At 48.3% G+C, this 22,235-nt stretch overlaps 4 protein-coding genes across 5 annotated transcripts; all 4 read left to right on the top strand.

Annotated features, from left to right (window-relative positions):
* The first annotated feature begins 2,174 nt into the window (after positions 1-2,174).
* On the top strand, positions 2,175-3,551 carry LOC120689378. Its single transcript, XM_039971667.1, has one exon. The coding sequence runs from the start codon at positions 2,175-2,177 to the stop codon at positions 3,549-3,551; it is 1,377 nt and encodes a 458-aa protein (XP_039827601.1).
* Positions 3,552-7,660: 4,109 nt separating this feature from the next.
* LOC120692741 (alanine--glyoxylate aminotransferase 2 homolog 1, mitochondrial-like) lies at positions 7,661-10,753 on the top strand. The gene is made up of 9 exons (XM_039976124.1): positions 7,661-8,000; positions 8,396-8,626; positions 8,713-8,883; positions 9,130-9,273; positions 9,398-9,577; positions 9,684-9,909; positions 10,032-10,145; positions 10,253-10,339; positions 10,430-10,753. Exons 1-9 carry the CDS (start codon positions 7,758-7,760, stop codon positions 10,471-10,473), a joined length of 1,440 nt encoding a protein of 479 aa, XP_039832058.1. The 5' UTR covers positions 7,661-7,757; the 3' UTR covers positions 10,474-10,753.
* Positions 10,754-11,007: 254 nt separating this feature from the next.
* Positions 11,008-16,266, top strand: LOC120692738 (nuclear pore complex protein NUP96-like). 2 transcript variants are annotated; one of them, XM_039976123.1, is made up of 6 exons: positions 11,008-11,313; positions 11,931-14,491; positions 14,646-14,769; positions 15,000-15,145; positions 15,250-15,347; positions 15,649-16,266. In XM_039976123.1, the coding sequence occupies exons 2-6, from the start codon at positions 12,026-12,028 to the stop codon at positions 15,833-15,835; spliced, it is 3,021 nt and encodes a 1,006-aa protein (XP_039832057.1). In that variant the 5' UTR covers positions 11,008-11,313; positions 11,931-12,025; the 3' UTR covers positions 15,836-16,266. The 2 variants fall into 2 exon arrangements, with proteins under 2 accessions (XP_039832057.1, XP_039832056.1); XM_039976122.1 differs by having other exon boundaries at positions 11,017-11,313; positions 15,232-15,347.
* A 1,540-nt stretch (positions 16,267-17,806) lies between these two features.
* Positions 17,807-18,353, top strand: LOC120693351. Its single transcript, XM_039976770.1, has one exon. The coding sequence runs from the start codon at positions 18,010-18,012 to the stop codon at positions 18,265-18,267; it is 258 nt and encodes an 85-aa protein (XP_039832704.1). The 5' UTR covers positions 17,807-18,009; the 3' UTR covers positions 18,268-18,353.
* The last annotated feature ends 3,882 nt before the right edge of the window (positions 18,354-22,235 follow it).

The following is a 22,235-nucleotide window of genomic DNA, read 5'->3' as shown; positions in this document are numbered from 1 at the left end:
CTCGTCAGTCAAACGACGCGCCACGCCCAGGTCCAAGCAGCCACTATACTAGGACAGGCAGGCGCGTACTGGCGGCACAAGCAACTACTTCTCAATCGTACGCTTCTTCAATGGCGACAAACAGATGCATGGCGTGCTAATAGCTCGCACTGATCGTCAGTGTTTAGTCTATAATCCATGCACGCCGCGTGCTCGATCGGTGGATGCATATACTAGTATTTCTTTCGCGAAGGGATCGAGTGACGTGCGACGAGAAGCCAATTAAGCACGCCGATCCACCACTTGCCGGGCAGCAGGGGAGGTCGCGAACCGGCCGGCGGTGGCATGATGGTGGCCGGCAGGGGCGGCGGTGGCGTGGCGTGACAGTGGCGCGCGGGGCCGGCGTCGCTGTCAGGGCCGCGAGGCGCTGCCGCCGGATCGGGGCACCGCGATCCGGGCGGCAATTGCCGGCACGAAAGCGAATCGTCCCAGCAGCCTCCTGTAGGTCGGGCACCAGGCGCTCCCGATAAGATGGTCCTCACCCCCCCATAGCGACGCACAGGCACAGATCGATCGATCGATCGATCGGTCGATTCGATCCCACGCGCCGCTCGCCTGCGCCGCGGCACTGGACCACGGTACCACAGCTCAGGCGGCCCGGGCCACCGGGCTGGAGGAGGAACCACCAGTTCACCAACGACACCAGCTTCCATGGGCTCACCCGCCGCAGATCGCAGCAACGAAAAAGGCGCGGGGGCGCCCACGAGCTTTTCCGCGGGGTGCCTGTCAGGCAGCCTGTGGCGATAGGTCATCGCCTGCGCGCCTGCTACCTCGGCGGCAGCGCGGGACACCGCAGGACGGCGGCCCTGTGTTCCCGAACGAATGAACGACCCGGGCCGCGGGGCGGCTGCAGTTGCTCGCTACTGCTAGTCGGCAGGAGAAGGAGCGATGCGCGGCGTGGTGGCGCCAGCAGCAGGAAGGGTGTTTGTACGGCGCGCGACGGAACCGCGCATCGCTCGGATCGATCGGGCCGGGGGAGTCGTCGAATCGCGCGGTCGGATCTAGACCCCCACGCCGGCGGCCGCACGTGGCCCCCGCCGCTGCGCTCGGCGTGCGACATGGACCGGGTCGCGGGATACGGGGGCCGCTTCTCAATGAATTGACCCGGCCGACCAAGGAGCTGCTACCCGCCGAGCCCACCACACCACTTCTGTACAATGCGCGCGCTGTGGTCGAACGGCCCGATACTCTCATAATTAAGGTATATTAGCAAATTTTAGAATAGATTAAGATTTAACATGATAATAAGAAGTAATATATATTATGGATTCAAGCAAATTAGATCTGATCTTATCATTTATCTTTTTTCATTCAAACTAATACAAAATATACTAGTACAAGCAACCAAACAACTGTTGTGTTGCTTCGTACATATTAATTCGTTCAACCAAATATCAAACTGCTGTATGTCTCGAGCTTGTCTCAGCTCGGCAAAGGCTCATCTCAGCAATGAACCAAAGGCACCACTACTGAATTGCCCGGCAGGGATCAGAGATCCGTATCAAGATAACCATCCTTTAACAAACATCCACGCACCGCGGGGAAAGCGAAAGCCAAAGAGAACGAACATCCTTGTCACGGGCGCCGACTGACTCCCCCACCACTTGGAAGATCTCCTACGCCACCAACCGGCTCCTCGGCAGCCGTGGTCCCACGCGCCAGTGACGGAGCACACGCCGCACCACGTCAGGGGGAATAAAGAGATCCCGCGCGATGGCTGGCGTCCCTACCGGAATCTGGACCTTTGCCACGTCACTGCCACTACGGCGGCGGCCACCCCCTCGTGCTAATCCCTATGTTTTGCAGCATAGCGTAATTGGTGTGCGCGGGGTCTCGGCGCCTAGGGTTCCTAGGCGACTCGAGGAGGTGCTACGTTCTGGCCGTCTCCCTTCCTGTCCTCTTCGTCCTCTCTCTCTCCGATCACCAGGATCGATCTGTTGTTTAGGTTCCCATTCACAGATCTCGTTCCTGCCTTGATACTCTGTTGTCTGCGGGGATCTAGGGCAGGGGAGTTTTTGTTGTGCCGCAGTGTCCACGTGAAAACCTAAACCCTAGTCTGTGCTAGCCTTCACTGAGAGTCCACCAATTTGGGAGGCGGTCGTCATCTGAGATCGGTGAGGTGCAGTGAGCAGAAGATGGAGGGGGTGGAAGGATTGTTGAAGGATCTGAAACTTTCGGAGGAGGAGAGGAAGAAGATCCGGATCGGAAAGATTCAGCAACCAGGAGGGGACGATGGTTTACTAAAAGCTTTCGCTAAACTGTTGTCCGATAAGGAGGCAAGAGTGGAGACGATCGAGCAGGCGGTGGGGTGGATCTGGTGCCCAATGAAGGGGATCGAATGCAAGAGCCTGGGGGATAACTGCTTCCTGATCACATTCCTCCAGACATCGGGAAAGAGGAGGGCGATGGATGATGGCCCCTGGACGATCTCCAAGGAAGCGCTGGTGATGGCGGATTATGATGAATCAAAATCCATAGATGAGGTGGAATTCACTACTATTCCAATTTGGATCAGGGTGGCTCGCCTCCCGATGGGACTGATGAAAAAAGAGGTGGCGATTCAGATTGGAGAGGAACTAGGGGAGTTTATGGAGGTAGATTTGGAGAATGATGTATTTGCTGCAGGGAGGTTCTTGCGTGTGAAGGTGAGAATTGAGATTGAGAAACCACTGAGACGGGGCATCATGATTGATGTTGGAGAAGGAGCTCAGGAGAGGTGGTGCCCGATTACGTATGAATTCTTGCCGGACTTCTGCTATGTGTGTGGAAGAATTGGCCACACTGACAAAGCATGTCTGACAAAGCTGGCCGCGGAAGAGCAAGCTCCTTTTGGTAGGGAACTGAGGTATATCCCACCAAAAAAGAAGTTTGGAGGAGAGAGCTGGAGGAGCCAGGAGAATAGAAGATCTGGGGGAGGTCGTAGTGGAGGTTCGGGCCCTTGGTTCTCGGGTGGTTCGGGTGGTAGAGGTGTTGGAGGAAGAACCCGCAGCGATGCCCTGTCATGGAGGAAGGATGATATGGGGGAGAAGACCAGGGGGAAAGGAGACGAGGAGGAGGTAAACAGTCCATCTAAAATGGACCTGCCTGCCACGCACGAGAAGGGAGATAAGGCCAAGAAGTGCCTGGAAGATGCTCTAGCAGAGATGAGCCAGGATGAAAAGGATGCAGCAGCAGGAGGTAGTGGTAAAAGGGAGGAGAAGGGGCAAAAGAACAAGGAGACGGGAGCAGGAGTAGAGAAGGTTTTGGAGGGGTCTACGAATAGCTCCATGCAACTTGAAAAGAGCAACCAGAGGGAAGGGCAGAACTTGCAAACCCAACCAAGAAAGTTTAAGCGCCAGATGAGGGGATCCAAAACCTCGGATGAGCAATCGGGGGCTGGGGTTGTGATGGGTAAGCGAAATGGAATGGAGACAATGGATGTGGATGAGGAGTCGGATAGGGGGGGCAAGAAGGCAAGGAACGAGCACTCTGAAAAAGCGGGGCTGCCGGAACAGCTCCGCGGGAACCAATGAAGCTAGTGGCATGGAACTGCCGGGGCCTGGGCAACCGCCCGGCAGTTCGGGGGCTTCTGGATCTCCAGAAGTCAGAGAGAGTGGACATCCTTTTCTTGTCTGAAACAAAGCTAGAGGAGAGAAGAATGCAATGGTTCAGGTGGGCGCTAGGGCTCACAAACATGGTGGTACGTGACTGCGATGGGAGGAGTGGGGGCATCGCCATTCTGTGGCGGAAGGGAGTAGATGTGACACTTCGGAATTTCTCCAAGTATCACATAGATGTGGATGTGAGGGAAGAGGATGGAAAGGAATGGCGCTTCACTGGGGTGTATGGCGAACCCCAGTTGGAGCACAAAGTGAAAACGTGGCGGACACTGAGGAATCTGATCTCAATCCCTGTGAAACCATGGCTGCTGGCGGGAGATTTCAATGAGATACTATATGCGCATGAGAAGGAAGGGGGGAGACAACGTGGTCAACAGTTCATGGACAACTTCCGGGATGCTTTGCAGGAGTGTGGAGTTGAGGATTTGGGGTTTGAGGGGGATAGGTTCACCTGGAGAAACAACAATCACAGAATTGAAGGGTACATTCGGGAGCGCTTAGACCGTGCGGTCGCAAATCATGAGTGGCTGGAGATGTTTCCCAATGTAAAAATAATAAATGGGGACCCCCGCCATTCTGACCATCGACCAATTATCATTGAAACTGGAGTGGAGGAGAGGATGCAGCGGTGTGGTGCGCACTCCTACCGGTTTGAGGCAGCCTGGGTTGAGGAAGAGGAGTGCAAGGAGGTAGTAAAGAAGGCGTGGAGGGAAGCAAAAGAGGAGGGCCCTAATCCTGTTGCTGAGAATCTGAAGCGAGTTTCCAAGGAGCTTTGGCAGTGGAAGGGTGGAAACTTTTTGAGCATGCTGGAGAGGAAGGTGAAGCTTCTAAAAAAGGAACTGGAGATGTGTAGAAGAAGGAGATTGAACCAAGAAGATATCTCAAGGGAGGGGGTGCTGAGATATAAGTTAGATAAAGCACAGGAGCAAATTGATCAATACTGGAGGCAGCGAGCTCATGTGAAATGGTTGGCGCAAGGAGATCGGAACACAGCTTTCTTTCACGCTTCATGTTCAGAGCGTAGACGGTGTAACAGGATTGGCAAACTAAGAAGAGAAGGAGGGGGCTGGGTGGAGAATGAGGAGGAGAAGAGGACCCTTATTACTAACCACTTTTCTCATCTTTTCAGGTCTTCAAGCAGTCAGGATATTTATAGGCTGCTTAATTGTGTGAAAGAGAAAGTCACACCTGAAATGAATGATAGTCTGTTAAGGGACTTTTCAAGGGAAGAGATTTGGGACGCTCTGAATTCAATTGGTAATCTAAAGGCGCCAGGGCCGGATGGGAATTCAGCCATTTTCTATAAGGAATTTTGGGAGATAGTTGGAGATGATGTAACAAATGCAGTGCTTGACGTGCTGAGGGGTGCAGCAATGCCGGACAACTGGAATGACACTACAGTGGTCTTAATCCCTAAAGTTAAAAAGCCAGAGCACATTAAGGATCTCCGGCCAATAAGCCTGTGTAATGTCATTTATAAGTTGGTTTCGAAGGTGCTAGCAAATAGGCTAAAGAAAATTCTACCGAGTATTATATCTCAGACTCAAAGTGCCTTTGTGCCTGGGCGGCTAATTTCAGATAATATACTCATTGCTTATGAGCTTACCCACTATCTGAAGAGGAAGACAAAGGGTAAGGGGGGCTATGCAGCAATAAAGCTTGATATGAGTAAAGCTTATGATAGAGTGGAATGTAATTTCTTGAGAGACATGATGCTCCAACTGGGTTTTGCAAAACAGTGGGTTGATTTGGTGATGACATGTGTAACGACTGTGAAGTACCGAATTAGAGTCAATGGAGAACTGACGGATGAATTCACCCCAGAGCGTGGCTTAAGACAGGGAGACCCAATTTCTCCATACTTATTCTTGTTATGTGCAGAGGGTTTCTCAGCTTTGCTAGAGAAAGCGGAGGAGGAGGGCAAAATCCATGGCATCCGAGTATGCAGAGGGGCCCCATCGGTATCACATCTTCTTTTCGCAGATGACTCACTGATCTTGTGTAAGGCAAATGAACAAGAAGCAGAAAAGCTGAAAGAACTACTTAAGGTGTATGAGGAATGTTCAGGTCAAGCTATAAATACAGATAAGTCAGCTGTCATGTTCAGTGTTAATACGGGGGAAAACAGTAGAAGACGAGTGCGAGAGATTTTACGCATTCGGGCTGAGACTAGAAGTGAAAAATACTTGGGCATGCCGGTATATGTTGGCAAATCGCGAACTGAAGTATTCGCTTACCTGAAAGAGCGAGTGTGGCAAAGAATACAGGGGTGGAAGGAGAAATTACTGTCAAAAGCAGGAAAGGAAATCATGATCAAGGCAGTGGCGCAGGCTATCCCAGTTTTTGTTATGGGCTGTTTCGATATCACAAAGGAGATATGTGGGCAAATCAGCACCCTGAATGCAAAGTATTGGTGGAATAACCAAGATAAAGACAACAGCATGCATTGGCTGAGTTGGGAAAAGCTAGTACTCCCGAAGGAGAGGGGGGGACTTGGTTTCAGGGATCTCCATTCCTTTAACATGGCAATGCTGGCCAAACAAGGATGGAGGCTGATCCAAAATCCGGATTCGCTGTGTGCCAAAATTCTAAAGGCAAAGTACTATAAAAACTCTGAACTGTTAAAGGCCTCGGTAAGGGATGGGTGTTCCTATACATGGCGAAGCATCTTGATGGGAGTTGATGTTCTGAAGGAAGGTATTATATGGCGAGTAGGCAATGGACAAGGCATAGATATATGGGAGGATCCCTGGCTCCCAAGAGAAGTAACCCGCAGGCCGATCACTCCAAAAGGCCGAACTCTATTGAGGAAAGTTGCAGATCTGATTGACCCAGTCTCTGATAAATGGGATGACCAACTGCTGAATCAGACTTTTTGGGAAGAGGATGTTAAAATTATCAAGTCTATACTAATCCATGTAGAGATGGGAGATATGATTGCTTGGCATTTTGACAAGAAGGGGAGGTTTTCAGTTAAATCGGCATACAGGGTTCATAGAGATGCAATTCTGCGGGCACAAGCTGGAAGCAAACCAGGTGGAGCAAGTACAAGCCGAGGGGATGATCCTTTTTGGAGAAAGCTATGGAAGATTGACTGTTATCCAAAGATCAAACATTTTCTATGGAGGATGTGTCATAATACATTGGCGGTGAGGGCTGTACTGAAACGAAGGGGAATGAAAATAGATTCACGTTGCTGCATGTGTGGGAGGCAGGAGGAGGACGGTGCACATTTGATGTTGAAATGTAAGGAGGTAAAAGAACTATGGCGCGAGCTTCATCTGGAGGGCATTCGGCTTGAATTGATAAAAGAATGCTCACCTATACAAATGATGACAAAGATTATGGATCTACCAGTAGAAAAACAAATCACTGTGGTTACACTCCTGTGGCTCTGGTGGAATGAACGGAACAGATGGAGAGAAGAGAAACAAAGGAGATCAGGCCGGATCTTAGCATATGCAGTAGCTGCGCGTGCTGACAGTTTGAAGAAGTCTGCAGAACTAAGCCATGGGGCGGCTGTTAGTCATGTGAAAAAATGGATCAAGCCGACTGAAGGAACACTGAAAATTAATGTCGATGGTGCTTTTTCACAGGAAATCGGTACAGGTGGCTGGGGTTTTGTGATTAGAGATGAATATGGGGTGGTTCGAGCTGCAGGTGTTGGCAGTGAAGAAGCTCTACAAAGTGCTTTCCACGCAGAGCTGATCGCCTGCAGAGAGGGGCTCAGGATCGCAGCCAATTTGGGGATGCCCAGGGTGAGTCTGGAGACGGATGCAACAATGGTGAAGGCTGCAATTGAAGGAGAAGACTACAGACTTTCATCTATGGGTGGTATAATCACAGAGATAAAAATCCTAAAGGCTCTGGAGTTTGTGTCCTGTGAATTTTTGTACTGTCCCCGTATATGTAATAAGCTAGCGCACGAACTTACTGCTATGGGTTGTAAGCTACCCGGTGGTACTTCCGCCACCTGGACTCTGTACCTCAATCGATTGAGGGTGTGGCGTCCAGCGATTCAGCTGTGACAGAAGAGTAATAGAGTACTCTTCCTCTCAAAAAAAAAAACCACCCGGCCCGGCGAATTCAGGTTCCGTTCCCGGTGGTCCTTGTCCGTCCATGGCCGCCTCGCTGCTTCGCCGCGGCGCTGCCGCCGCAGGCCGCCGGCGGTGCCCGGCGGACGTGCTGCGGCGCCTGGTCTCGTCGGAGGCGGCGCCCGAGCGGGCAACCTCGCGGGCGCCGCCTGAGATGCCGCCGTTCCACCACCAGCCCCGCCCGTACGCCGGGATGGGCGGCGCCGAGATCTTCGAGAAGAGGAAGGCCTTCCTCGGCCCGTCGCTCTTCCACTACTACCAGAAGCCGGTAAAGGCTCCCTCTGTCATGTTTGATCGTGTCTGTTTCGGTGCCTGCTCTTCTTCCTCCAAACTGTTGTTTTCCGCGTGCGATGAAATTAACGTTCCAAGAAGTGGGGAGCTTCGGTGGACATGTCTTGATCGGTTGATCCTGATCACAAATCAGTATCATCACTGGCGCGTTACCATTTCAGTAGGAGGATAGATTTTCCTTGTGTTTTCGTATAGTGGTTTACTAGCTTTACCATGTAAGTTTCGGGATAAACTGATCGTGCCAAGAACTCTGGCAGTACAAGTACAACAACCACCGTGTAGTCTTATTCTATATGTAAACGATGAGACAGTGACAGACTGAAAGTTAGTTGACTCGGTGACTGAAGAATTCGTTTTCAACTGTGTTAACAGCTCAACATTGTGGAGGGGAAGATGCAGTATCTGTATGACGAGCATGGGAAGAGATACCTCGATTGCTTTGGGGGTATCGTCACAGTTTCGTGCGGCCATTGCCATCCGGACATTGTCAATGCTGTGGTGGAGCAGACAAAGTTGCTCCAGCACACAACCACCATATACTTGCATCATGCCATTGTCGAGTTTGCAGAGGCACTCACCTCCAAAATGCCTGGCAATCTCAAGGTAAAATACTGTCTCCCTGCTATTGGTCACAATGCACATTACTGTATCTAAGAGTGGAAGACTTCTTCATGTTTTGGGTGCCACAGGTTGTCTATTTTGTCAATTCTGGGACTGAAGCGAATGAACTGGCAATGTTGATGGCCCGGCTGTATAGTGGGAACCTCAGTATGATTGCACTCAGAAATGCATATCACGGTGGAAGTGCTGGAACAATAGGATTGACTGGTTTGCAGACATGGAAGTACCCGATTCCTCAGGTTTGTGTAACGCATAATCAGTTAATGCACTTTAGAGATGGTTTACTACTCAATTTGACTCACTCAAATGCTTTTCTGATAAAAAATTTCATTATATGCCTCATCTATCTAGGTTAAGCATATCTTAGTTATATGAACTTCTGCTGTCATATTGAAAACGAGATACAAATAATCACGCTGATTACAAAGCAAAATAGTATCCATTTTCTAATATTAATGATCAGTTTCTCATCAAAACTTTTGCAGGGTGAAATACATCATGTCATGAACCCTGATCCTTACCGGGGGACTTTTGGATCTGATGCTGCAGCTTATGCCAAGGAGGTCCAAGAACATATAACTTATGGAAGTTCAGGAAGGGTTGCAGGCTTCATTGCAGAAACATTTCAGGTATAAACTTTGAACAGACCATTCATAAAATACTATAGACATGATATAACATGTGTCCTTTAATATCACTCCAGAATAACTTATCCACGTGGCAAATCTTGCTGATACCTTGTCATGGCTGTAGGGTGTCGGAGGTGCTGTCGAACTAGCTCCTGGATACCTTAAGTTAGCTTATGACATTGTCCGGAAGGCTGGGGGTGTTTGTATTGCTGATGAAGTCCAGAGTGGTTTCGGTCGTACTGGAAGTCATTACTGGGGATTCCAGACACAAGATGTCATTCCAGACATTGTAACAATGGCAAAGGTTATCTCATATTCTGACGTGCAAGCATGTCCTCTAGACCCTAGGAAAAAATATACCACATGTTCAGATGCTAATATGATTGTTTCTGCTATTTCCATTGTTTCAGGGCATCGGCAATGGTCTACCATTGGGAGCTGTTGTAACAACTCCTGAGATTGCAAGTGTGTTGTCTCAAAAAATCCAATTTAATACATTTGGTGGAAACCCAGTTTGTTCTGCTGGTGGTTTGGCTGTGCTTAAGGTTCTTGACAAGGAGAAACGCCAGGCACATTGTGCTGATGTTGGAGCTCACTTGGTGGAGCGTCTAAAATCACTTCAGGAGAAGCACGAAAGTACAATCTCCAATCTCCATTTCTGTTCACTAGTCTTTCTTTGGCCCAACCTTTTCTGCTAACCATTTGTTCTGAAAGTTTAAATTTTCTTACTTAGCTACCTTTCGTCTTGCTGGTGTCAGTCATAGGTGATGTTAGAGGAAGGGGACTCATGCTTGGCGTTGAACTCGTTACTGACAGAAAGGAGAAGACCCCTGCCAAGGCAGAAACTACCGAACTGTTTGAGAAACTCAAAGGTGCCGTCGCTCATTCTCCCTCCCTCTCCATGCCCATGGTCGTATATTGATCTGTAGATCTGTACGTGCCCTGACAGTTTTTTTCCTCCATAATCCTTGCTAACCAGATCTCGGGGTACTGGTTGGAAAAGGTGGTCTGCATGGTAACGTCTTCAGAATAAAACCACCAATGTGCTTTTCAAAGGACGACGCAGGTTCAAAGAGTTCTCCAGTCATTAAAATACCTTTCAACTGCTCCGTTGCGCGTCAAACTATGAACCTAACAAAAACGCTGTTTATCACAGACTTCTTGGTGGACGCCATGGATCACGCAATGTCAGGCCTCTGAATTGAGAATGCGTCTCCGTTGAACCGACAGTTCCTGCAATCGCAAGATATGCATGGCCTGATGCTGAAAGGAAAACATTATTCGATGGCATGTTGCCGGTTGATGTGCTTCTGGTGGTGACATGGTGAAATAGAACTCCGCAGGAATAAATGAATGAAGGGGAAGAAAATATTAGAAATTTAGAATGTATTGTCGGCTTGCGTGTTGTGTGTATAAGAACTAGCTAATAAATAATAGCGAGCAAACATGTTACTTATAAGTATATTTGCATTTTCCAGCATTTACGGATAGCACAATCCAATACTACCTTTGTAAGCTTCTCCCAGATTTTAAGCAGCACTCAGAGCGGTACACCGGCAATACCGACGCACACTTTACTCGCTGAACGAGCAGGTCTAACAAGATGGCCAGAGTCCATCACATCGCCGGTTCTCCGGCGCATGGCAGGCTCTCTGCTCTCTTCTGTTTGTGTAAATAGCCCACCAATGGCCCAAAATACATCTGCTCCCTTAACCTGACTGAGAGGCCCATTGCGATTGGATTTCATTGTTGTAGTTCGCGACCTGCCCACCGCGCCTCCTCTTCCCAGGAGCTAGCTGAAGCGCCGCCGCCCCGCGCCCGCCCTCCGGCCTCCGCGCCTCGGCGGCCCCTACCTGCTATCCTGCTGCACCTCCTCCGCCCGCGCCGGTCGCTGCTGCCCAGCTCCCTGCTCTCCCTCGCGGCCCCGCCTCGGAGTGCCAAGCAGCCGCCGGACGGCCGGAGCTAGGGTTTCTGCCGAAAATCGCTGCGGCCAGGGCGCCGGTCGGTTCGCCGTCTTCATCTCTCTCATCTCATTCAGTGGTGAGCTATAATTTCACTTCTCTTTTCATTTTTTGCCCAATCCAGTTTTTGCATTTTTTGCCTGATATGTAAATTGGATGTTATCTGCTACTGCTACTGTTGGGACTTGAGAGAGCATGTAGAACGGTAAGACCTTATATTAGAGCTATTTATTGTAATGTAAGCAAGTTTCTAAAAATATTTGTGCTATGTGTACCGTGGTTTCAGTTAATTTATGTTTGTATATGCATATTTTGTACTTAAATACCTTATTGTGTACTGGATTATACCGAATTGCATGTTGAAGAATTTGGTCAGGACTACCCCAGGTTTGAATGCTGGTTCCGCCAGTGTCAAAAAGGATGGTGCTCTTGCTAATACGGGGTTTGTAAGCCAATTGACGAGTTTGGTTCTAATATTGGCAATGGCTTTAGGCCCTTTTTCGTGTCATTGCATATTTCACTTCTGCATTGGTTGTTAGAGTAGTGATTACTGTACATAAATTAGCTGGAACCTTGTCAAACTTTTTTCTCATTACTTAGCATGTGCACCCTGGCTCTATTTCTAAGTTTGACGATGACATTCAGTCCACCCTGGCATGTGCTCTGATCTCACCTTGAACCATTTCTGTGGAGCAGGGCTGGTTGTGCATGGAGCTATGAAGTACTCAGAAGCACGACAGGGATCCCTCACTCACTGCTGCTGACTCTGGGTTATCACCACACTATCTCCCATGGCTGCTGACACTGTGTTCCCTGTGCTGCGCTCCTCTGAGTACTTCACAAGGCCGTCAATCAATGATATGGTTGAGAGGGAGGTGGCTGATCCTGGCTACTGCAGCAGGGTTCCGAACTTCGTCATCGGGAGGACTGGATATGGGCATGTTAGGTTCCTGGGAAACACTGATGTGAGGGGGATTGACCTGAATGATATTGTCAGGTTTGATAAACATTCTGTGGTGGTTTATGAGGATGAAACTGGTAAGCCTCCTGTAGGGCATGGTCTTAATAAAGCAGCGGAAGTGTCATTGCTGCTGAATCTAAAGGACCTTCCAGAGCCCAGTTTCCTTGTTGAAGTGCTAAAGTGTCGTGCAAGAACGCAAGGTGCTAGGTTTCTTTCGTTCAATCCAGTGAATGGTAAATGGAAATTTGAGGTTGATCATTTTAGTAGATTTGGGCTTGTGGACGAGGAGGAAGAAGATGTTGTGATGGATGAGGCAGCTGTTCGGCAGCCAATTGCCGAACTAAGAGAAAGAGACCCACCTGCAAATGGTTATGAAATTGAGCTTTCGCATTCATTGCCTGCTCACCTTGGGCTTGACCCTGCAAAGATGCAAGAAATGAGAATGGCTATGTTTTACAATGAGGAAGATGATGGATATATGGAGGATGGGTTCCCATCTGATGAGAGGTACCTTAGCAGAGAAAGGATGAATGTGGATTCACCCACTTCAAGTGGTAAAGGTCCAAAGTTAAGGTCTGTCTCACCCTTGCACATGTCTTCTCAAAAGGCTGGCAGAAGGTCTGGTATGCCTTCTCGGAAAGAACCACACGCACTATTGGAGTACAGTATGAATTCTTCAGAGCTTGGTCCATCGACTCAAGGCATGCTAATGTCTGGGCAAAAAAAAGGATTTCCAGTGAAAATGACCAAGGTTGAAGGCTTTAAGCTGCCAGCTGAGCAAGAAACTCCTGTTGCTGGAAAAATGTATGCTAATTGTGTAGTGGATGCTGCTTTATTCATGGGTAGGTCATTTCGTGTTGGTTGGGGACCAAATGGTATGCTTGTTCATTCAGGTAGTCTGGTAAATAGTCCTGGAACTGGCCTATCTTCTGTTATTCACATAGAGAAAGTTGCAAGCGACAAAGTTGTGCGTGATGATAAGAACAAGATTAAGGAGGACCTAGCAGAGCTAGTTTTTTCTGATCCGATGGACCTCCATAAGAGTCTCGATCATGAATTTCTGGAGACGGAGTCTGACTCGTTCAGATTAAAGCTTCAGAAAGTTGTGGCAAATCGTTTAGTTTTGCCAGACATCTGCAGGTCATATATTGACATCATTGAAAGGCAGCTTGAAGTCAGTGATTTATCTATGTCATCACGGGTGCTGTTAATGCATCAAGTTACAGTCTGGGAATTAATTAGGGTCTTGTTCTCAGAAAAAGCAAATGTAAACCAGTTGGAGCCCATTGGAGATGATGATCAGGAAGGCATGGTTTTAGACAAGAAAGAAGGTTCTGTCAACATAGATCTTGATGCACTCCCTTTGGTAAGGAGAGCAGACTTTAGCAATTGGTTGCAGGACAGTGTTTGCCATCGGGTGCAAGGCGAGGTCGGTTCCTTAAGTGATGCCAGGTACTTGGAACATATTCTTCTTCTTTTGACTGGTCGACAATTGGACTCGGCCACAGAAGTTGCTGCCTCAAGGGGTGATGTACGGTTGGCAATCTTGCTAAGTCAGGCAGGTGGATCAATGTCAAATCGATCTGACCTTTCTCACCAACTGGATCTATGGAAAATGAATGGTCTAGATTTTAATTATATAGAGGAAGACAGGTTAAAAGTATATGAGTTGCTTGCTGGTAACATACAGGCTGCTTTCCTAGATTCATCAATTGACTGGAAAAGGTACCTTGGTTTGATCATGTGGTATCAATTACAACCTGATACATCACTTGATGTTATAATTTGTTTCTATGATCATCTCCTGAGTAAGGGCAAAGTTCCCTATCCTGTTCCTGTATATATAGATGAAGGACCACTTGATGAAGCACTTAATTGGTCCCCAGGCGACCGTTTTGACATCTCTTTTTACCTAATGCTTCTTCATGCCAGTCAAGATGAGAAGTTTAGGCTGCTAAAAACTATGTTCAGTGCATTCTCATCTTCATATGATCCCTTGGACTATCATATGATATGGCATCAGCGTTCAATTTTGGAAGCTATTGGTGCTTTCAATTCAAATGATCTTCACTTGCTGGATTTGAGTTATGTTTATCAGTTACTTTGTCTTGGGAAGTGCCATTGGGCTATCTATGTCATTCTACACATGCCATATCTCGATGATGCCCCATACATCCATGAGAAGTTAATCAGGGAAGTTCTATCACAGTATTGTGAGTTGTGGAGTAAAGATGATGCTGAAAGGCAATACATTGTGGAACTGGGTATACCAGAAGAATGGATGTATGAAGCTCTGGTGAGTGTTTTTTTGGGCTTATCACAAATTATGTAATGCTCATATTTGCTGAGTATGTGGCCCTTAAAAATATTGCAAATATTTTTGGGATGCCAGTGGGTTTAAAAGAGAGAAACATTACACATGAAACATTGCTAATAAGCTTTATATACAGGCTCTTTATCATGAATACTATGGAGATCAGCAGGGTGCACTAGAGAATTTTATTCGGTGTGGCAATTGGAAGAAAGCTCATACTATTTTCATGACCTCTGTTGCTCATACTATGTTTCTGTCATGTAAGTATTCCCTACAGTGCACGGGCCAAATATTTTAGTGAATACCTTGATTCATTGTATTTCCTGTGCATAAGTCTACTATTCTTTTTTCTCTTCATCATCTATTTGTTTATATGCTTGGTGGAGGTGTCCTTTTCATTTCCCTTCTGTTTTTTTTTCTCAATAATCATGTCATTCTTGATGCTGTGATATTAGTATGCAATCGCTTTATTTCTTGGTATTTGGTTCAGCAAACCATCAGGAGATCTGGGAGATCACAAGTGCCTTGGAGAATCATAAGTCTGAAATTGCTGATTGGGACCTTGGTGCTGGGATATACATTGATTTCTACATTCTGAAGAACTCAATGCAAGAAGAAAGTGCAATGGATGATTCAGTATGAACTCTTTCTTCAGCTACTATAACATTTTATTGAATATATGTATTTTTTTTAAGAAATTGAATATATGTAAATGAAAGCAGCATTACTTTATCTTTCAGGATCCACTTTCGAGGAAAAACGAATCATGCAAAAATTTCTTTGGCCGATTAAATGATTCATTACTAGTATGGGGAAGCAAACTACCTGTTGAATCAAGGTAACATTTGATTCTTCAATGTACAATAGATCCAGCACTTAAGAGATTAAGAACCAATCTCTGCTTGATAGGTTTGCTTTTATTCATGTTTTAGTGGAATTGGTCCCTTTGTCGCAACTGAATTCTATATTACCTTATGCAATCTCAAGGTACCTGAGGAAAACCGTTTTCATTATATTAACTACTCAAAGTTTGTCTGGTTAACTCTACTTTGAGTTCACCCACAGTGTGTTGTGACCGTTTTAGGTTTTGTTTTAGAATATTTTCATGCTGGGCTTGCTGACAGTGTTGAGAATGGCAGGGCATGCTACTCGAAGATGGCAGATGAGCTATGTGAGCTTTTCATGAAGGCCCCAGGCGTGGCAATGAATCAACACATGGAATGTTTCCAGACGATGTTGAATGCTCCGGTCCCTGATGACCGCAAGTCGTCGTACGTACAGGAGGCAGTTTCTATCTTCACAGAAATTCTGTGCAGTGATTCATGACAGAAGGATCCGTGCCATCGTTTCCGTAGGCTCTCTGGGACCTTTCTTTTGATCTGCAGCGTTTAAACATGGCTGCTGTTCATACCGGTGTGGAATCTGGGTGAAGGAGACCTCTGAAGCCTCTACAATGCACCGAAGAGCTCCAGGAGTTTGCACGTCTCGTGTTGTAGAAATGTATAATCTGATGCTGTCAACGCTTAATTGGCATACATTGTGAACCCCCGGAAGACATGTTGCTGTTTTTTTCTTGGGGTGCCGCGGGGGTGGGGGTTGCATAGAGTAACAGGTTTGTAAACTGTTTTGTTGTGAGGCTCTGCCCATCAGCTTTGTTTCCTCGGCTTCCTTTTGTGATTACGAAAAGAATTGCGCCACAGCGACCTTTGTACGGGATACGTTGAAGATTAATGAATCCGTGCAGGTTTGTTTGTTCCTCCCAAGTGTGTTGATCTTGCTCTGGCGTTCACGTCTAGAGGATCAGGTGTCAGGTCACGCTGCTGGAGTGAGCAAAGCCTGCTTTTGAACAAACTTGGGAAGCTTCTGGTTTGTTTAGCGAAACGGGGACCCGCTGCCGTGGACTAATACCGGAGACGGATGGCGACGCGGCACACATGGGTTTCTGGCTTCGCGGCGCGCGCGTTTCACTTTGCAGGAAAACGATAGCATCTTTTATGGCATCAGGCATCAAACCCTGAATTCCTGACTCGTCTCTATCCTCTGCAATTCAGCTTTGTTTCTGTGGATGGTTAACTCGAGAAGTTGGTCCTTCGCTGCCGATGGTGTGTAGTTTGCATGGTTTTTTGTGCTTTAGTGATGGTTTGGAATAATCTCAATGATGTAGCTCGTAGCCCAGCTGTCTAAGAGAAATGATAAGATGATGAGTCAGCTAAGGTCTGGATCCATCATACAAGACGTATCTATTTAACCCGTGCTTATGAAAGAAAATCTCAATCGAGTCCTACAAAATACTACTAGTACTCTTGTGACCGAAGCCCAAGGCATGGCGTGACCGTGCTCTGCTGGGCTGCTGGCGACCTGGCGTGCTCAGTGCTTGCCTTAACCGGCGGCGCCCAAGTGAGGTGTCCCAGGCTCCCAGCACCGCCCTCGGATTCCAGGAACCGTGTGTCTACTCGTAGAAAGAGAGACCAGGAGCCAAACACAGGACAAGAGCGGCGCTCATCTGCACCGCGGGGACGAGCCTGTGCCGCCCGTCGAGAAAGATACCGCCGTGATGCTGACACACGCCAACACGGTACATGTGACTGTTTTACCTTCACAGTCTATCTTCCCGTTCTCGTAGACCTAACGCTACTCTTTTTTTTTTCAAAAAACAAACGCTACATTTGTTCACGATAAACACTAACAAGGCTACTTGATATTGGAGAATTATAGCCCCTGCTTGCAAATATGCCAGGGTACTAATAAAATGGTACGCCGAGACAGACGCGTCAATAAAAAAAGAGAAAAAAACCCATTTACTTGCCGCACCCTTTTACTGTAGCAAATTTGACCATCCGTTTTTTCCTACAAAATATTTATGAATATTTAAAATTTATGTACTAATAAATTTATTATGAATGATACATTTTTAGTGCTATATACTTTTAAGTATCTATAAAAGTTTTTACGAAAAAAAACGGATGGTCAAAGTTGCTACGTAAAAAAGAGTGACAATTTTAAACGGAAATGGGAATGGTGCTACAGCCTAGAGAACGTGCAGCACGCAGCGGCAGGCGGCGCCCCGCAGGCCACGTCGCTGCCGCCGCCGCACCGGCCACGAATCGAAATGGGGAGACCACAGAAAGAGACACGGCCGCGGGTTGCAAAAACAAATGGGCGTCGGACGGACGGCGCGGTCTTGTCCCCCCCGTAGTAAAAACAAATGGGCGTCGCAAAAACAAAACCAGCGGCGCCCCAGGCCCCACCATCATCAATCAGATCGCGGCGCAAACCGCAGGACTGAAAAAGGACGAAAAATAAACGCGCCATGCTTATCCGGACGGAGCTCAAAGCAATGATCGCCCACCACCGCACCGACGCCGGGCTATAAAATCCCCGCCCGCCCACCACCATCCAGAGCAGAGCAAGCGGCAAACAAGAGCAGCAGCAGAGTGAGATCATCATCAGCAGACAGCAGTAAAAGAGGAATTTTTTTGAAGTTCCAGCCTCCTGGTGCCATGGCGGACATCGCGTTGCTGGTGGCGGAGGAGTTCGACAAGAGGGTGAAGCGAGGAGCCCCCGGCGCCGGCGAGGAGGCCGGGGACGGCGGCGACAGGAGGAACTTCGGCGCCGTGGCCAAGGTGTGGAGCTCGTGGGTGGAGTCCGCCTCCGCCGCCGCGTCCGGGGTGCGGGTCAACGTCGCCGTGCAGCTCAGGGAGCTGGAGCCCAAGAGCGGGCTCGGCCTGGCCGCCGTCGACGGCTTCTTCTCCGCCTAGTGGCATCTTCTCGAGTGATCAGTCAAAACTCAAAAAATATATGCCGGTGTAACCTGTACATTCATAATCGATCTCCATTTCACCAAGCTGTGTGCGACACTGCGACCTGTGATGTGTTAAACTGATTCTTGTGCTCGTGCTCGGAAACGGTTCCAAACACCGGCCGGCCAGAATCCAGTTCGTTCGTTTGCTCTGCGAGAGCTAGCCTGGGTGACAACACCGAGCCATATGCCCATATCGCCTTGGCAGGACTGAAACTGTCGCCTCATAGCTGGGCAGGCTGGCGCTAAACCTGTCGGCCAAGGCAAATACTGAAAGCAAGAGGACAAGTCTGATCCCTCTTCGTCTGTATCACTAAGTTCAATCTATTCAGGCAACGACTCGAAGCTGATGCTACGGACAGTCTAGACTGAAACTATGCACTGGAAGCTAGGAATGGGGGCTGACCTATATAATGCTTCATCAGACTGGACAAGCCGGCCCTGCTGATACCGAACGCGATCACCTGGTGGCAACGCTGAATTGCCGATGCAGTCGTCCTATCTTCGTCGTGGAGTTGCACCGCCCCACACCACGTGCCGCGGGTCCGATGCTGGAGTATAGAAACGAAGCTTTTGGCCACAGGCGGAGAAGCGGCCGCTGACACGGAGCGCTCGGCGCGGCGCGGCGCGGCGTGCCTACCCGCCGCGGCCGCTCTGGTTGGTGGCAGCCCGGCCGCGCGGCTTGCGAGGTGCAGCCGTGCAGGCGACACAGCGGTCCAGAGTCAACCTTGTCATGACCTCCTTGTCAAGATCGGAAGCTTAAAATTTGTCACTCGCAACAAATAGACCCCTTATGGTCAAGAATCCAGGGGCAGAGCCTAGTAGAGGTGAAACTGGGCTCCGGCCCCCTTTGCCTCGGTAGAAATTCCTTAGGTCCAGTACCAGCTCAAGACCCAAGTATACCGATTGCCCAACACACACATACACAACAGCATGACCTCTTGTTGCGGCGGCTCCACGTCTCCGGTATGTTTGTGCTCGCCGATTTCTTCACTTGTTTTCTGAAATCGCCCCCCCTATAAGTAGCCCTATTATATGTCCATGCTTTGCAGTAGGGATTAGGCCAATATATATACGCTACTAATCTTGGGGCCATTATAGGTAATAAGACTCGGCATATCTGTTATGCCAAAGAAAAGAGTGTAGAAGCCTGAATTGAGCCAACCGCTAGCCAATGCAGATACCAACTTAGTATCCCGAGTCATCAGTTGCAGTGGCAAAAGCATGTCGATTGGCAAGTCAAAACTCCCCCAGAGGTGCTGACCATCCGAACCCTTTTTTAGCGACCGTGACTGAGCACATTTTTCATTAAAAGGAGAATAAGGAGTTTGTTACAAGAAGTGACCTTGTAAAGGCCACGAGCAGAAATAATCTAAGAAAGATTACATAGGATTCAATGCACGACTCGTGTCGTTTAATCCTCTAGTTGAGATGTTCTCTTGACTTGAATTGGGGTAGAGGATGAGAAAGTCCGCTATCCCAGCATGTCCCCAAACGCTCATCTCGTCGCTAATCAAGTTGATCAGGTCAGTTATTGGGAGTGCGACCTTTTGGAAGATACGTTGATTGCGCTCTTTCCAGAGTATCCAAGTCACCAGAATAACCAGAGAGTCGAAAGGCTTCCTCATCTGTTTTCGTAGTTGCTTGCGCGATTGTAGCCACCAAAGAACGAAATCTGAAGCAGACGGGGTTGGCGTGAGCCTTTGCAGGTTTCCTTTCCTAAGCACCATGTACCAAACTTCTCTTGCGAAGACGCATCCAACCAGCAGGTGGTTAATTGACTCGGATTGCTGGTCGCAGAATGTGCAACTGTCACCATCCTGCAGGTTGTGCCTCTTCCTCCTTTCATTGGTCCAGCAACGATCGTGAATTGCAAGCCACATAAAGAATTTGCAGCGACCTGGAGCCCGAGATTTCGTTAGTTGCCTGGCTCCTGGGATTGCATGTTGGCCAATAAAGAATGCTCTGTATGCCGAAGCAGTAGTGAACTGACCATCGGCGGTCCATTTCCAACTGAAAGTGTCAGGTGTATTTGAGCTGCGTTGCTGCTGCCAGAGCCGGATGGTGTCCCAAAGTAGTAGATAATCAAGGATCACCTGAACTGTTAGTGCACCCTTGATGTCTTTAGCCCAGGAGTTGTTGTGGAGACCATCCACAACTTTTCTCATCTTATGCGTGCGAGGGCGAACGACGTTCAGTAAGGCAGGAGCTAAGTCACTGACCGAACGCCCCTGAATCCACTTATCAGTCCAGAAGAAAGAATTGAGGCCATCACCCACAACGACTGATAAGGAAGCATTGAACATTGCATCCACAACAGTTTCTGAGTTCTCCGGCAAACGGGACCAAGGCCGGTTTGGGTCAGTACGCTTTAGCCAAAGCCATCTCATCCGAAGTGCTCAACCCTGGATAGTTAGATCAGGCAGACCAAGGCCACCTAAATCAGCCGGCCTACAAACTTTCGGCCATGCCAGGAGGCAGTGTCCTCCAGACACCGAATCTGCACCTTTCCATAAGAATGCCTGTCTGCGTTTGTCAATGCATTGAACGACCCATGGATAAAGGGAGATCGCCAAAGCAGTATGAAATGGGATGGCAGACAGCTTAGCTTTGACTAACACTGTCCTTCCTGCTTTTGTTAGCAAGTTTGCTTTCCAAGGAGGGAGTCCTGTCACGATCTTGTCTACCAAGGGCTGCAATTCAGATTTCCTTAATTTCCTGACCGATAAAGGAATACCCAAGTATCTGATCGGGAAGGGTTGTAGCTGATCATGAAGGAACTTCATTAGCACTGTCGTCTCTTCGAATGTGCAGCAAATCGGGGTGATAGCACACTTGTTTTGGTTGATGCTGAGGCCAGAAGCATGCGCAAAAATGTCTAGAATGCACTGAGTTGCGACCAGATTTTGTTGATTGGGGGAGGTAAAAAGGATGACATCATCGGCATATAAGAAAATTCTTTCTTGGATGGCATTATCTCCTAAAGTCTGTAGGACTCCTTTCGCTTCGGCATGTCTGACAAGGGCATTCAGAGCTTCCATGGCAATGACGAAAAGCAGCGGCGAAAGAGGGTCACCTTGACGACGGCCGCGTGCATGCCGAATGCGACAACCCGGGGAGCCGTTCAGAATGATTTTTGTGCTCGCTGTTGATAGGATTAAGGATATCCAGTTTAGCCACCGTCTTGAGAAACCCATGTGTTTTAGCACTTCCAGCAAAAAGGACCAGTCAAGAGAGTCAAAAGCCTTGGCTATATCAATTTTGTAGAGCGCACTCGGGATCTTTTTCCATTGTAGCAGTTTGGCCGTGAGCTGCACAGCTTTGAAATTCTCATGGATGAGGCGACCGGAGATGAAAGCACTTTGATTGGCGCGAACCAAAGTATTCATGTGGGGTGCAAGTCGTCTGGCCAGGACTTTAGTGAACAGCTTAGCAAAGCTATGGATCAAACTAATGGGTCTGAAATCCCCCAACCGAGCTGCATCATCCTTTTTCCAGAGCAGAATCATATAGGCCTGGTTAACCAAGTATAAGCTACGTCCATCTAACGACTATAAAGCCTGAAAAGCTCTGAAGATATCATCCTTGATGATTGGCCAGGCAGCGCGAAAAAAAGCACCTGTGAAGCCGTCGGGGCCAGGGGCTTTCTCCGGATGGATTTCTTGAATGGCCGACCAGATCTCCTCTTCACTGAAACAGAAATCAATTCCTTGTAGGTCAATCTTTGGCAACCCCAGCTCTTCTAAATCCAGATGTAGTCCTCGTGCAGTGGAAGTGCCCAGCAGATCATCAAAGTGAGCATGGAAAGCGTTGGCCTTTTCAGCTTCCTGAATCAGTACGCTGTCCCCAGCAAATATTTTGTCGATGTGACTTTTACGCTTTCTATGGCAAGCTTGCAGGTGAAAGTATTTGGTGTCGGCATCACTC

The sequence above is a fragment of the Panicum virgatum genome, chromosome 9N (assembly GCF_016808335.1).
Source record: "Panicum virgatum strain AP13 chromosome 9N, P.virgatum_v5, whole genome shotgun sequence".
Classification (NCBI taxonomy): Eukaryota; Viridiplantae; Streptophyta; class Magnoliopsida; order Poales; family Poaceae; genus Panicum; species Panicum virgatum.
Note: the sequence above shows the minus strand (reverse complement) of the source record. Positions and strands in the feature narration are given on the sequence as shown.